The sequence below is a fragment of the Lepidochelys olivacea genome (assembly GCF_965140295.1).
Source record: "Lepidochelys olivacea isolate rLepOli2 genome assembly, chromosome: 7".
NCBI classification, from domain to species: domain Eukaryota; kingdom Metazoa; phylum Chordata; order Testudines; family Cheloniidae; genus Lepidochelys; species Lepidochelys olivacea.
Genome location: NC_140417.1, coordinates 109,534,072 through 109,546,292, shown reverse-complemented (window position 1 = coordinate 109,546,292; position 12,221 = coordinate 109,534,072). Strand labels below are relative to the sequence as shown.

The 12,221-nt window shown below is 43.3% G+C and overlaps 1 protein-coding gene across 1 annotated transcript in view; it reads left to right on the top strand.

Annotated features, from left to right (window-relative positions):
• Nucleotides 1-12,221, top strand: part of GRK5 (G protein-coupled receptor kinase 5) — a 223,437-nt gene that overhangs the window by 75,994 nt on the left and 135,222 nt on the right. The window contains exon 2 of the mRNA XM_084633433.1: nucleotides 10,953-11,048. Coding sequence (XP_084489559.1) covers nucleotides 10,953-11,048 — 96 coding nt within the window. The remainder of the gene's footprint in view (nucleotides 1-10,952; nucleotides 11,049-12,221) is intronic.

Here is a 12,221-nt window from a genome sequence, read left to right as displayed (position 1 = left end):
AATAGGAAAAGGGAGGCTGAGCAGACAGCACTTTCCCACATCATCTGAAATTAAAGCATAACCAACACAGTATTAAATCCCCCCCCAACTCCGTTTTTTTTTTTATTCACTGCTTTCTGGCACTCCATTAACGAAGCAGCTAAACCCTCTGACCAGCTTGATCTGTAATAAGGCTCCTCTTATTTATTTCCCTGTCCCTCCTAATTTTCTCTTTTCTTTTTAGCCTTTCTTGTTGAGCCCTTCTGCACTGGTAACTATGGAAACACTCATGAATGAGTGAAAATAGTACATGGCTACTACTAACTTCGCTTACTAAAGCTCTGCCTGATCTTTTCATACAGCCTAGGGTATTCCGAGATCCTAGAGAAAACTAGATACGTTCTGCTCGTTATTTGCAATTGCAAGCTGCAGAATGCTGTGACAGAATTAAGTGAACCAGGGGCAGTGCAATCTGTTACAATCACTAAGCTTTTGCAAATTACCTCAGAATCTTTTCTCCAACCTTTGACAATAATGAGCCTAAATTCTGCAGCATAAAATCTTGTTACTGTAGTCTTTTGGGCAGTTTCTTCATTGTTCTTAAGGGCAGCGTTTCCGATGCTGTAGTATTCTGGAATGATTTAGCGTGGTGTATTGCAGTGATCCAGTAAAAGGAGCTATTGGGTACCTTGTTGCCAGGCAGAAGAGGGAAGTAAAGGAAATCAGGCTGCATAATAAATTAAGAGAAGGCAGTCATGGGCAATGCCCAGTCAACCCAGTGAGTGCCCACAGATTGTTTTTGCTGCATGTGTTATTAGCCCTTTAGTATCAAGGTGCCACTTGAGATCAAAGGGTTGCAGTGCTCCCAGAATGCTTCAACCCTTTCTGTTTACAAAGATGTCTCTCCCCATCTGGATCAGCAGCTACTCCGTGCTTGCCCAGCTAGCTAGCCAGCCAGCCCATCTTTAATCCACTGTGCATGGCATGTGGTGTGTCTGTGCAAGCCAATTAACTGCAGCCTCTCTATGTTTGATCTAAACTGGCATTTCAAACTGATTTTCATGGAGACACCCCCCTTCATATCTTTGCATATTGCATGTGAATTCTTGCTGTCTGTGGAATTAAGTTACATATATGTGTGTGCGGGGGGGAACCTACTTTGAAAAAATGGACCTGTGCGTGGAAATGTTCCCCACCAGGGTGGCCGTGTGGCTACAGCAGTGCTGTCGAGTGTTTACTGTGAGAATCTGGCTAAGGACGCGGAGTTCTGCAGGAGAGTTCTGAAGAGTACATGTACAATGAAATGATCTATTTTTGATGTGAAGAAAGGGGAAGCCAGTTCTTCAGTTCACTCTGCTTCTGTGTCCTGACAAGGCTCCTTTAAGTTCAGGCATCAGTAGCCCTTCAGTCATCACAGGGCTAACAAGCTGGGATCCACAGCTTTTGTGTTGTGTTGTTCTCTACTGGCCACCTCTTCTGATTGTAAAGCAGCTTGACACCTTTTCTCCCACACTTAGCCTGCTCCCCAGGTAACACAAATATGTATCAAAGATCAGTGATTAGCTATGGGCAGGAGATTTTGAACAATAAGACGCTACCCCCACCCCCTAAGCTTGGTAGGCCCTGAACTCAAATAGAAACTACTGATACTAGAATGATGGGTGATTTGTATTTCTGGTTGGCTCTGGAAGTGCTGAACGGCCTGAAAAAAGAATGTTCTGGAAGCTACTCTGAGCGGGAAGTACCGGACATTCTGCAAGTCAACTCATTCTCACAAGACTCCTAGCCCAAGTTTGCAGCCCCGAGAGGCTTGCATAGTTTGCATAAGACTTCTGTGGAGTATCAAGGGGATTTATCCGAGCACCAGAGCAAGGACAATTCTAGGCAGGGCACTATGCAACAGATACAATGGCTCCTATGACCACTGCAGTGGTGCAGACACACCACAGCATAAGAATGCGCCAGCCACTCTGTCTCACTCCCACAACACCCACTTTCTCATACATGCCTATCCCATGCCGGAGCATCCCATACACTGAGGCCTGTTGCAGGAGATAGGGGGGTGCAATGACAAGGATATTCCCTGTAGGCCCTGGGAAGCTGCTTTACAACATCTTTGTGCTGCCAGAGATAGTGAAAAAAGGGTTGCAAGATAGCCAGGAATCAGGCTCTGTATAGTTAGGATTGGATGTGCTGCATTTTTAAATGTTTAGAGTCTGCCTCTCTGTGTGCTAGGAAGCAGGGCTATGAGGGGATTCAAGATGGAGGATCTTGCCGCTTGAGAGATGCACTCTGATGCCTCCTTCATGGAGACTTTACGCTGGTTCTTTCTTGTTGTTGTTTTCCTGACTCTGAAATAAGTAATGCACATGTTGTTTTTTGTTTATGAACAAACAACAGCTGGATTTCTGGGGTGCTTATCAGAACATCTGCTGGCTTCCAGCAATTAGCTGGAACTAATAATCAATCAAATTAGGCAGGATATTTTCTGTCCCAGATCATTAACCTTTCATCACATTTCATAGAAGGGCTTATTTTTTCTCCACAGACCTCCCCACTCTGTAATCAGGTTGATAGGAAATTAATTCTGAAGAGTTTGGTTAAAGGTGGGATGGTTCCTAAATGGAAAGTCCCCAACACGGTGGGAAATTTTGGATTTGGGGCTGATCTCCATGGCTCAGGGATACCCGCAGTAAAAAAACAAATATCACATGGATGAGGACAAAATGGGAACCTAAGTTCTTTTTGGAGACTATGCACAACAGATTTCTGTGGGAGAAAAAGCCCACACAGCTCTTTGTGACATGGACATGGAAGCCCAGAGTTTCTGGAGTTCAGGGCCAAATTTTCAAGTGCTCAGCACCTCCCAGTGGGGCCCAGTTTTTCAAGAGAGTTCAACTCCTCTTTGGGTATCCACACAAGGGCCAGATTTTCACAAGCACTATGTCCCCTATAGCTCCCATTGTGACCTGAAAAGTCAGATTTCCAAGAGAGTTTTGCACCCAGTGTGCTGAGCGCGTTCAAAAATCTATCCACTTCTTTTTGGTATCTAAATGGGACAAGAGCTCTTCTGGGAATTCTGGATTTCAAGGCTAGCCCTGCAAACACTTAAACACATGAGTGTCTTTATTCATGTGAGTTGTGTCACAAGAGTTCCGTGCACACCTGAGTGAAGTCACTCACCTGCTGAAGTATTTTCAGGATCAAGTTCTTAAACGGTAGCCAGCAGCTCTGGATTCTTTACTAAAACAGGGTAATAAATTTATAAAGCAGGTCGTAAGTTGAAAAAGCTGTTGTAAAAAATGTTTCCTTCCTGAAGAGATGTTATCAAGCCCTTTACAAGCAGGCTGCATGAAACCCAAGGTTGTGCTCACTCTTTGGAGAACTGTTAGGAAGATGAAGCTGGACCTTTATGTTCAGTATATATTCCAGTTGTGCAAGTCATTTAGGTAAAAGGAAGTGGTGGTGAAAGTAGGAAATTGGGTGTAGGTCCAGGGAGAACATTCTCTGCGTTCTTTACTTTCCATATGATTCTAATACTGGAGAAAGTTGCCAGCCCTGAAGCACTGAGACCAATTTCTCCTCCCCACACATTCAAAACAGGCACAAGTAAGACTTCTACCATGCTGCCCGGCAAAAGTATCAAAACTAGATCTAGTAAGAACATTTTAAACGGAACAGTTTTCTGTCAGAAAATATGGTTTCATTGAAATCAAAACATTTTGCAGGATCATGGAACATGTTGATTTTGATGATATTTTGAGGGAAAACAGCTGAACACAAATAATTCTTTCTCATGTTGTTTTTGTTATTCAATTATATTACAATAATTTTAATATTATATATTATATGTTTAACCGGTAGAGAGATGGGACATTTCACCTTCTTGAAATGAAATGATTTGACATTATCAAAAGAAAATATTTAATTATTCCCAAAGCTAAATTTTCTGACATTTCTGTTCCACAAAAATTTATGAAATGTCAACTTTTTGTTCTGATTTAGAATGGAAACAAATTTGGAAATGCCAGTATTTCCCATGCAATAGAATTTCTGGTTTCTAGCCAGCTTTAATCAACCCCTGATCTGGTGAGGCCACCTGTAGGGGTAGAAAAACTTGTTGAGGTTTTGCGGCAGATCTTGTCTCTCAATAAGGACCTGATCCAAAGCCCACTTGAGTCAACATCAATGATCTGGGATGATGGGATTAATTACACCCTAAGCAAGTTTGCAGATGACACTAAAATGGAGAGAGAGGTAGATACACTGGAGGGTAGGTATAGGGTCCAGACTGACCTAGACAAATTGGAGGATTGGGCCAAAAGAAATCTGATGAGGTTCAACAAGGACAAGTGCAGAGTCCTGCACTTAGGAAGGAAGAATCCCATGCACTGTTACAGGCTGGGGACCGACAGGCTAAGTAGCAGTTCTGCAGAAAAGGACCTGGGAATTACAGTGGACGAGAAGCTGGATGAGAGTCAGCAGTGTGCCCTTGTTGCCAAGAAGGCCAACGGCATGTTGGGCTGTATTAGTAGAAGCATTGCCAGCAGATCGAGATAAATGAATATTCCCCTCTATTCAGCACTGGTGAGGCCATATCTGGAGTATTGCATCCAGTTTTGGTCCTCCCACTACAAAAGGGATGTGGACAAATTGGAGAGAGTCCAGTGGAGGACAACAAGATTGATTAGGGGGCTGGGGAACATGACTTACGAGGAGAGGCTGAGGGAACTGGGGTTATTTAGTCTGCAGAAGAGAAGAGTGAGGGGGGATTTGATAGCAGCCTTCAACTACCTGAAGGGGGGCTCCAAAGAGGAGGGAGCTTGGCTGTTCTCAGTGGTAGCAGATGACAGAACAAGAAACAATGGTCTCAAGTTGCAGTGGAGGAGGTCTAGGTTGGATATTAGGAAACACTATTTCACTAGGAGGGTGGGGAAGCACTGGAATGGGTTACCTAGGGAGGTGGTGGAATCTCCATCCTTAGAGGCTTTTAAGGCTCAGTTTGACAAAGCCTTGGCTGGGATGATTTAGTTGGGGTTGGTCCTGCTTTGAGCAGGCGGTTGGACTAGATGACCTCCAAAGGTCTCTTCCAGCTCTTGGTGATGAGCTGCCAGAAGCTGAAGAACCGGTTCCTTCAGTTGCTCTGGGTCTTCGGCGACACTGAAGGACCCGCCGCTGAAGGCCCGGAGCAAGTGAAGGACCCGCCGCTGAAGGGTCGGAGTGCCGATGGGTGAATAAAAATTCACAGGGGAGCCTCCCCAGCCGAGAGCTCAGGCGGGACGGACAGGACGGTCCAGTGGGCCGCATGTGGCGCGTGAGCCAGAGTTTGCCCACCCGTTTAACAACTAGTTCTAAACCGGCTTCAAAATTTAACAATTGGTTCACATGAACCGGTGCGAACCGGCTCCAGCTCACCACTGCTTCCAACCCTAATCTTCTATGATTCTATGAAATACAAATGAGTATGTATTAAGTGTATTAAGTAAATATTTACACCCTGATGAAATAAATCACCAGGTCTTAACAAATCAGACCACAATACCACCCAAAATTCAGTCCTTTTTTTGGGGGTGTCCTATTTATTCAGGACTGCAAAATAGATAAAATCTACTAGGCCGCTAGTTCAAGCCAACCCATCTCAGTCACAACTAGAAATGGTTGCTATGCAGTAAATGTTCAGCAGCTCATGTGAAACAAGTTGGTTGCATCAGTCCAGTCTGTTGCCAAGCTGAAAGGTGTCTACATGACTGGTAGTACACCAATTGTCAGTGGTAGTAGAAAGGCCAGTGATTAAATGGGCATGGAGACAATACCGCCTCTGCTGCCATGGATAGATCTTCTGGGGGCTGTGATGGTAAACATCCATGTACTACAGTGATGGGGACCATATAATTAGTCAGGTTGGATTAAGGGCAGTTGCTAGTCCTAAATGTTTTGTATGCATGTTTTTATTTAACATACATATAGAGAAAAGAGGTAGATTTGCCATAAGGGATCTGAATATCTGACACTAAAAAGGCCATGTATTTTTTCAGTAAGTTCTGCAGAGAGGAAATATTTTTGTTGCCTGTAGGACTGGATGGCATTATGAAAAATTAGTTTCACTCCTCAGTATGCCAATCATTAAGTGAATGCACAGTCACAGCACTGAGATTTCATACTGTTACTGGCATTTCGCCTTGTATTGCCATCATCAAACTGAGGTTTCAAATCAGCCACCCCACACCCTCATGATAAAACTCACCTATAAAACACAGCAGGTTTGCCAGCTTTTGCTAAGGAAAGCTGCCTTTAAGATTGCAGATCACCCTGGCCTGAGTAGACAGCATAAAGACAGGAATCAAGGCAAGTGAAAAGCCTTTACTTGTGCAACCTGCACAATTACCAAACTATTCAGAGAAACCTTCCCTTTTAGCTTTTAACTCTGCCAGACAATTTACCCTGTCTCAGCTGTCTCAATGCATTATGTCCTTCAAACACCCTAGAATTACATTTGGAGCCAGCAAGTGCTGCTGCTGAGAGCCGAAAGGTCAGGTAGATTAAAGCAGTTGATCATCATCTTTAACATAAAGACGTCACAGGCAAAATAGTAACACTACGTTGCATTTAGCTTAGAGAAAATCATTCATCCGAGGAGGCTGCTGCTTTTTGTAGGATGGGCACCGAAGAGAAAAGAACTCACTGGCTATGCCATGCATCAGTCACAGTTGCAACTAGGGACGTAGGAGCCCTTTCCAGATTGCGATGCAAATTAATGTAAAAAATGCATCCTCCATTTTGTCTGTATCAATATATATTTTAAATCAAATGCATTTTAAAAGTCCTTCTGCCCCATCATGTTCAGGTTCCCCCCAACACAATATTGAAACTGACATTTCAGGTGGAGAGTTGCTTTATAATGTACTGCACTGCCTTGTGCTGCTATAGTTGGAAACACATCTTGAGAATTTCTGTGAAGGTGGCTTAAAAAAAAAAAAGAATGATTGATCCTAAAATCTTTGGCACATTTGTACTCAGTGGGGCCATTCCTCATCTGGTGTATATTATCATAGCTCCATTGTTTACACCACCTGAGGATCTGTCCCCACAACTAGTTAATAAATATTTATATCATGCAGCAAATTCCCATGGAAATATACCACCATAGAGCTGAACACTCAAAAGTTTACAATCTACAGTAAACAAGGCAAACACACACAAGACAAGGCATGAGACAGTAGTTCTTGGAAGAGAGTGCAATCAAAATTATCAGTGGTTAGAAGGAGGAAAACTTTCCTGGAATAAGTGATTTTTACAATGGGGTCTGAAGAAGAAGAGAGAGTAGACGTTTAGGAGGCAGGAAGTGGGAGATATGCAAGTAACAAGGACACCAAATGAAGTGATTCTAGAAAGACATAGTTAGAGGGATAGAAAATGAAAATGTCTTTAGCAACAGCCTTTTGGATGGACTGGAGAGGGAAGAGAGGAGAAAAGGCAAGGATAGAAAGGAGAGTATTACAATAACTAAGTTCCTGTCAATAAAGAGTTTAAAGTGTAATTTAAGGCAAGAACATAAGAACAGCCACACTGGGTCAGACCCAAGGTCCACCTAGCCCCGTATCCTGTCTTCCAACAGATGCCAGGTGCATCAGAGGGAATGAACAGAACAGGTAATCATCAAGTGATCCATCCCCTGTCGCCCATTCTCAGCTTCTTGCAAACAGAGGCTAGGGACACCATCCCCGCCCATCCTGGCTAATAGCCATTGGTGGATGTATCCTCTGTGAACTTATCAAGGTGTTTTTTCTTTTTCTTTTTTCTTTTTAGAACCCTGTTATAGACTTGGCCTTCACAGCGTCCTCTGGCAAAGAGTTCCACAGGTTGACTGTGCATCGTGTGAAGAAATACTTCCTTTTGTTTGTTTTAAACCTGCTGCCTTTTAATTTCATTTGGTGACCCCTAGTTCTTGTGTTATGAGAAGGAGTAAATAACACTTCCTTAGATACTTTCTCCACACCAGTCATGATTTTATAGACCTCTATCATATTCCCCCTTAGTCGTCTCTTTTCCAAGCTGAAAAGTCCCAGTCTTCTTAAACTCTCCTCATATGGAAGCTATTCCATACCCTAATAATTTTTGTTGCCCTTTTCTGTGCCTTTTCCAATTCCAATATATCTTTTTTGAGATGGGGCGACCAGATCTACACACGATATTCAAGATGTGGGCGTACCAAGCCCTTAAACGACAAAGCCATTAGTCACAGAGGCAAGAGAATAGAGAAGTGAGTTCGTCATGATTCAGAAAGAACTCCCCTTTTTCCCATATTGTGGAAAGGCTGTATTTACAAGATCAGAAGTACCCCAAATACTGCATGATTTTTGCAAAACTTCCAGAGCTTTCAAGCTTCCCATGTAATGTTCTGTTATCTGTTGAATCAACACCCCTTATTTAGTCTGCAAAATCATGTAGTATCCACCATACTCTCAATCTACGATTACATCTCTCCCAGCTCACTAACAATGAACTTGGCTCTGAATTAGTCACTTGACGTGTCATGGCATCTAAAGTAGAATAATGTGAATCGGATTTTGTGTGCAGAGACTGAATCACAATAAATGCAGCACTGAGGGAAATCTCAGAAGAAACAGCTGGGGTTTCAGATTTAGAAGAATATTCATTCTCCGTGATGGCATAGCCTGTCTAATTGGAATAGACGCATGGCAGGTTCTGTTATGAGAGTGAAACTCTCCTCATCACATTCCTATACCCTTTATTATTGCTGATGTGGAAACTTTTATTGACACCCGTTGTTTCCTGTGGTGGGGTGTAATCATGGGGGGAAAAGAAGGTGAAAAAGAGAGAGAGAAAGAAAAGTTAGAATTTAAAATGCCAGGACAGAGAAAGAAACAGAGAATCAGTATTAAAATACCCTCAGTAGGCTAAGCTAGTCTACATGTGAGAAATCGTTTAACATTACACTGCGAGACAATAATTACAGCGTATTTGGCTTCATTATGTTTCCCTGTGCTGAAATGAGTGAGCCCATAGGTACTACAACCTCTGGAGATCCCAGTAAGAAACAGAGCTCTGCTAAAGATGCTCCAGAAGACTCTAGAGCCTAAGAGAAAATGTGACCTAAAATTATTTGGGTACTGATTGTCCAAAATCCTCATCTGATTGGCAATTGTGCCATCTGTCCAGGAATCATTCTGTCTTGCCCTAAATCCTGGTAGGACTCTGTTTCCCCAGCCCATGCATTCTTTGTCCCCAGATCTTGGGTTCAAAAAAATCTGATTGTAGACATCATTCCAGTGCAGTTCCGTTGGTGGAATCTGTGAGAGTAGAGAATCAGGTATTGTTACTACTGCGTCAAAACTGAAAAGCAAGGTGAGCGGGGAATGTAGGAAGGCAAGAGGTGGAGGGAAGGCAGGAGAGCGGGAGGAGTGTGGAGGAGGACGTAATTATGTGGAGTTGTGAGGAAAAGGGGAGGGGAGCACAGAAACTAGAGAGGTGGGAGGTGACATCATTAAACATGCTCACGAGAGAGCATTGTTCAGAGAAGGCAGTGATGCCAGCAGTAGAATCCGTAAAGGTGATTTGGGGGAGCAGGTCTCTGGTGGGGATATGGGGGAGAGAGTGGCCCATGCTCACCCCGGGGGCTTGTCTGCACAGGGACATTCAGGCAAGTTAAGACGAATTAATTAAAGCCGTGAAGTTAAAGCACATAAAGCATTAAACCCCCATGTGGATGCGCTCATTCAGAAGCAAAGTGGCCTTTCAGTGAACAAACTGAAATTTTGTTATGTGCTATGTGCTTTAACTTCTGAATGAGAGCATCCACACAGGAGGGAATTAATGTCACAGCTTTGCTTAATTTGTCTCACCTCCCGGAGTAGAGAAGCCCGGGTGACTTGGTTCGACCTGGAGCTTCAGCAGCCGTGCTTGGGAAGCTTTAGTAACCCACCCAAGACTGGTCTCAGTGGGAGCAGAGGCAGCAGCCTGCATACACCCATGGTACTTTGACTCCGGCTGGGGTTGCAGAGGCAGATTCTGAGCAACTTGTACCCCATGGGCTCAGGGCCTTAGGAACTTCCCAGATTCCAAGCAGCTCTGTGTGCGGAGTGCCGCGAAGCAGCCCACACTCGCCCCCAGAGTCCTGGCTCCTGATCCTCAGTGGAGAACTATTTTTTGTGATGAAGTGATGTATGAACAAATATTGTATTATTTTCTGTATAAACGGTTGTCGCTCACTTTTTAGACCCTCTGATGGAAGCATTTATTGTTATTGTCTTGCAATCCACATTTTAAAATGGTATTTAGCAGCAATACAGGCTTCAGATTAATTCCAAACTGCCTCTTATTTTTTGCAATGAGAAGAATAGGACCCAAAGGAAAGGTGAGGGAGGATTGGGGGCGAGGGAAGGATGAATAGCAGCAAAGGAAAGAAAGACAAAAAAGATAAGAAAAGAATCTCTTCTTTGTATACTTGGGTGAATTGACTGAATTTTCTTGTTTTTTTCTTCTTCTTTTAAATGAATACTACCCTACTCAGGAAGCAATGATCCATAAGTGTAACTCCTAAAGGCAATGCCACTTTGAGATTATGGCTGTACAAATAATTTGAGGTAGGGACAGGAGGTGTTCGCTTGGGGTTGAAATGCCATGAAAGCAGCTCAGTTCAGCACTCTCAAACTTGTTGGTCTGGTCTGGGGCTCAGGCTGAACTCTAGGCTTCAGTAATCCAGGTCTGGATCCAAACTTTTCCTCCTTGACCTATCTCTGCCAATACAATGTTCAAATCTCAGGATAGCCTGGGCTTTTTACTAACACAACACTGACTCTGACTGCCACTCTCACAGAGCTGCGATACTCAAAAGGTGTTTATGTGGGCTGTGACTGTGCTAATAAATCTGAGTGAGAGGACAGCCCAGGTCTGGCTTGGGCGTGGCATTGAAAAAGACTATAATCCTGACATCTCTTCTCCTTCTTCTGCAGGGGGTGGAGGAAAGCGCAAAGGCAAAAGCAAAAAGTGGAAGGAAATCTTGAAATTCCCTCACATTAGCCTGTGTGAAGATCTCCGAAGAACAATAGGTAAGAGGCCTATTCTCTTTTAGAAACAATGCAGGAACAAAGTACATATTCTCCACACCTGAGCAGCTTCCATTTAGCTCCTGTAACTTCATTGTGCAAACAACACGTTTTTCTGTGTCTGAAGGAGGCATTATAAACTAACGTCGGTATTATGGGCATAGGACGCACTGACCATTACAACAGGTGCACATTTGTAAGGCAGAGGACAAAGGCAATGCCCCTCTGGTTGTGTGTGCAGGCCCTGGCAGTCAAAGGGGACTTGCGTTTAAAAGGTGTATCTCCATTAGACAATTCAGGGTATGTGTAACAGATGCTTTGGTTGGTCCATACGGGGGCCAACATTGTGCATAACAGGCTCTACCGAGTGGAAATGGATCCTTTTCTGCATCACCCCACACTGCCTTGAAAGAAGTAGCCCTATATCAGGGAGTTGGAGACTTGGTAAAAGCAGAGAGCCTTTCAGTGCGGTTTGACATTAATAATTTTAGTTTATTCTGGAGGTAGTATGCAAATAGTAAATACTTTGTACAGCCAGGCAGACTCGCTCAGCAGTAGCCATCCAGCATGCATGTCACAGCACTGTCTTTATGCACTTTTATATAGGCCTTGTAAAACTTTTTTTTTTAAATTACTTTAATAATTGTTTCACATCAATAAAACAAAGGTTTGGCATTGGAGTTTCCAGTTGCTGTTTCCACAGAGTATAATCTCTCCTGCTCACATCTGGATATTTTCTTGACTGCATCATTACTGAGAATGTTAATGGGTATATCCTTGTAAATTGCTGCCGGAAAACATGATGTTACTGTTCCTGCAATAAGGGGTTAACTTTAGCTAGCAAAACTCCTATTTTTCCCCTCTGACGTAAATCCAGACACTGGCAATGAATAAATGAAAGGCGAGAAATTGTAACAACTGAGATAGCAAATACCATAATTTGTCTGACTTCAGTGGCACTCCTGGGACTTGACCAATGTGCTATAGCATGATTTACACTCCAAATTTGCTGTGTATTTATGCAGGGAAAATATGTGGAAAGTTATGAAACTGTTTTCATGGTCTCCTCCAGCAAATTTCACTTCCCTTGCTGTGTGGTTGAAGGGAGCTAAAGAAGGGCAATGGACATAAAAAAAAAAGCACCTCTTCCAGTTCATGGACACTTGCCTACTCTAT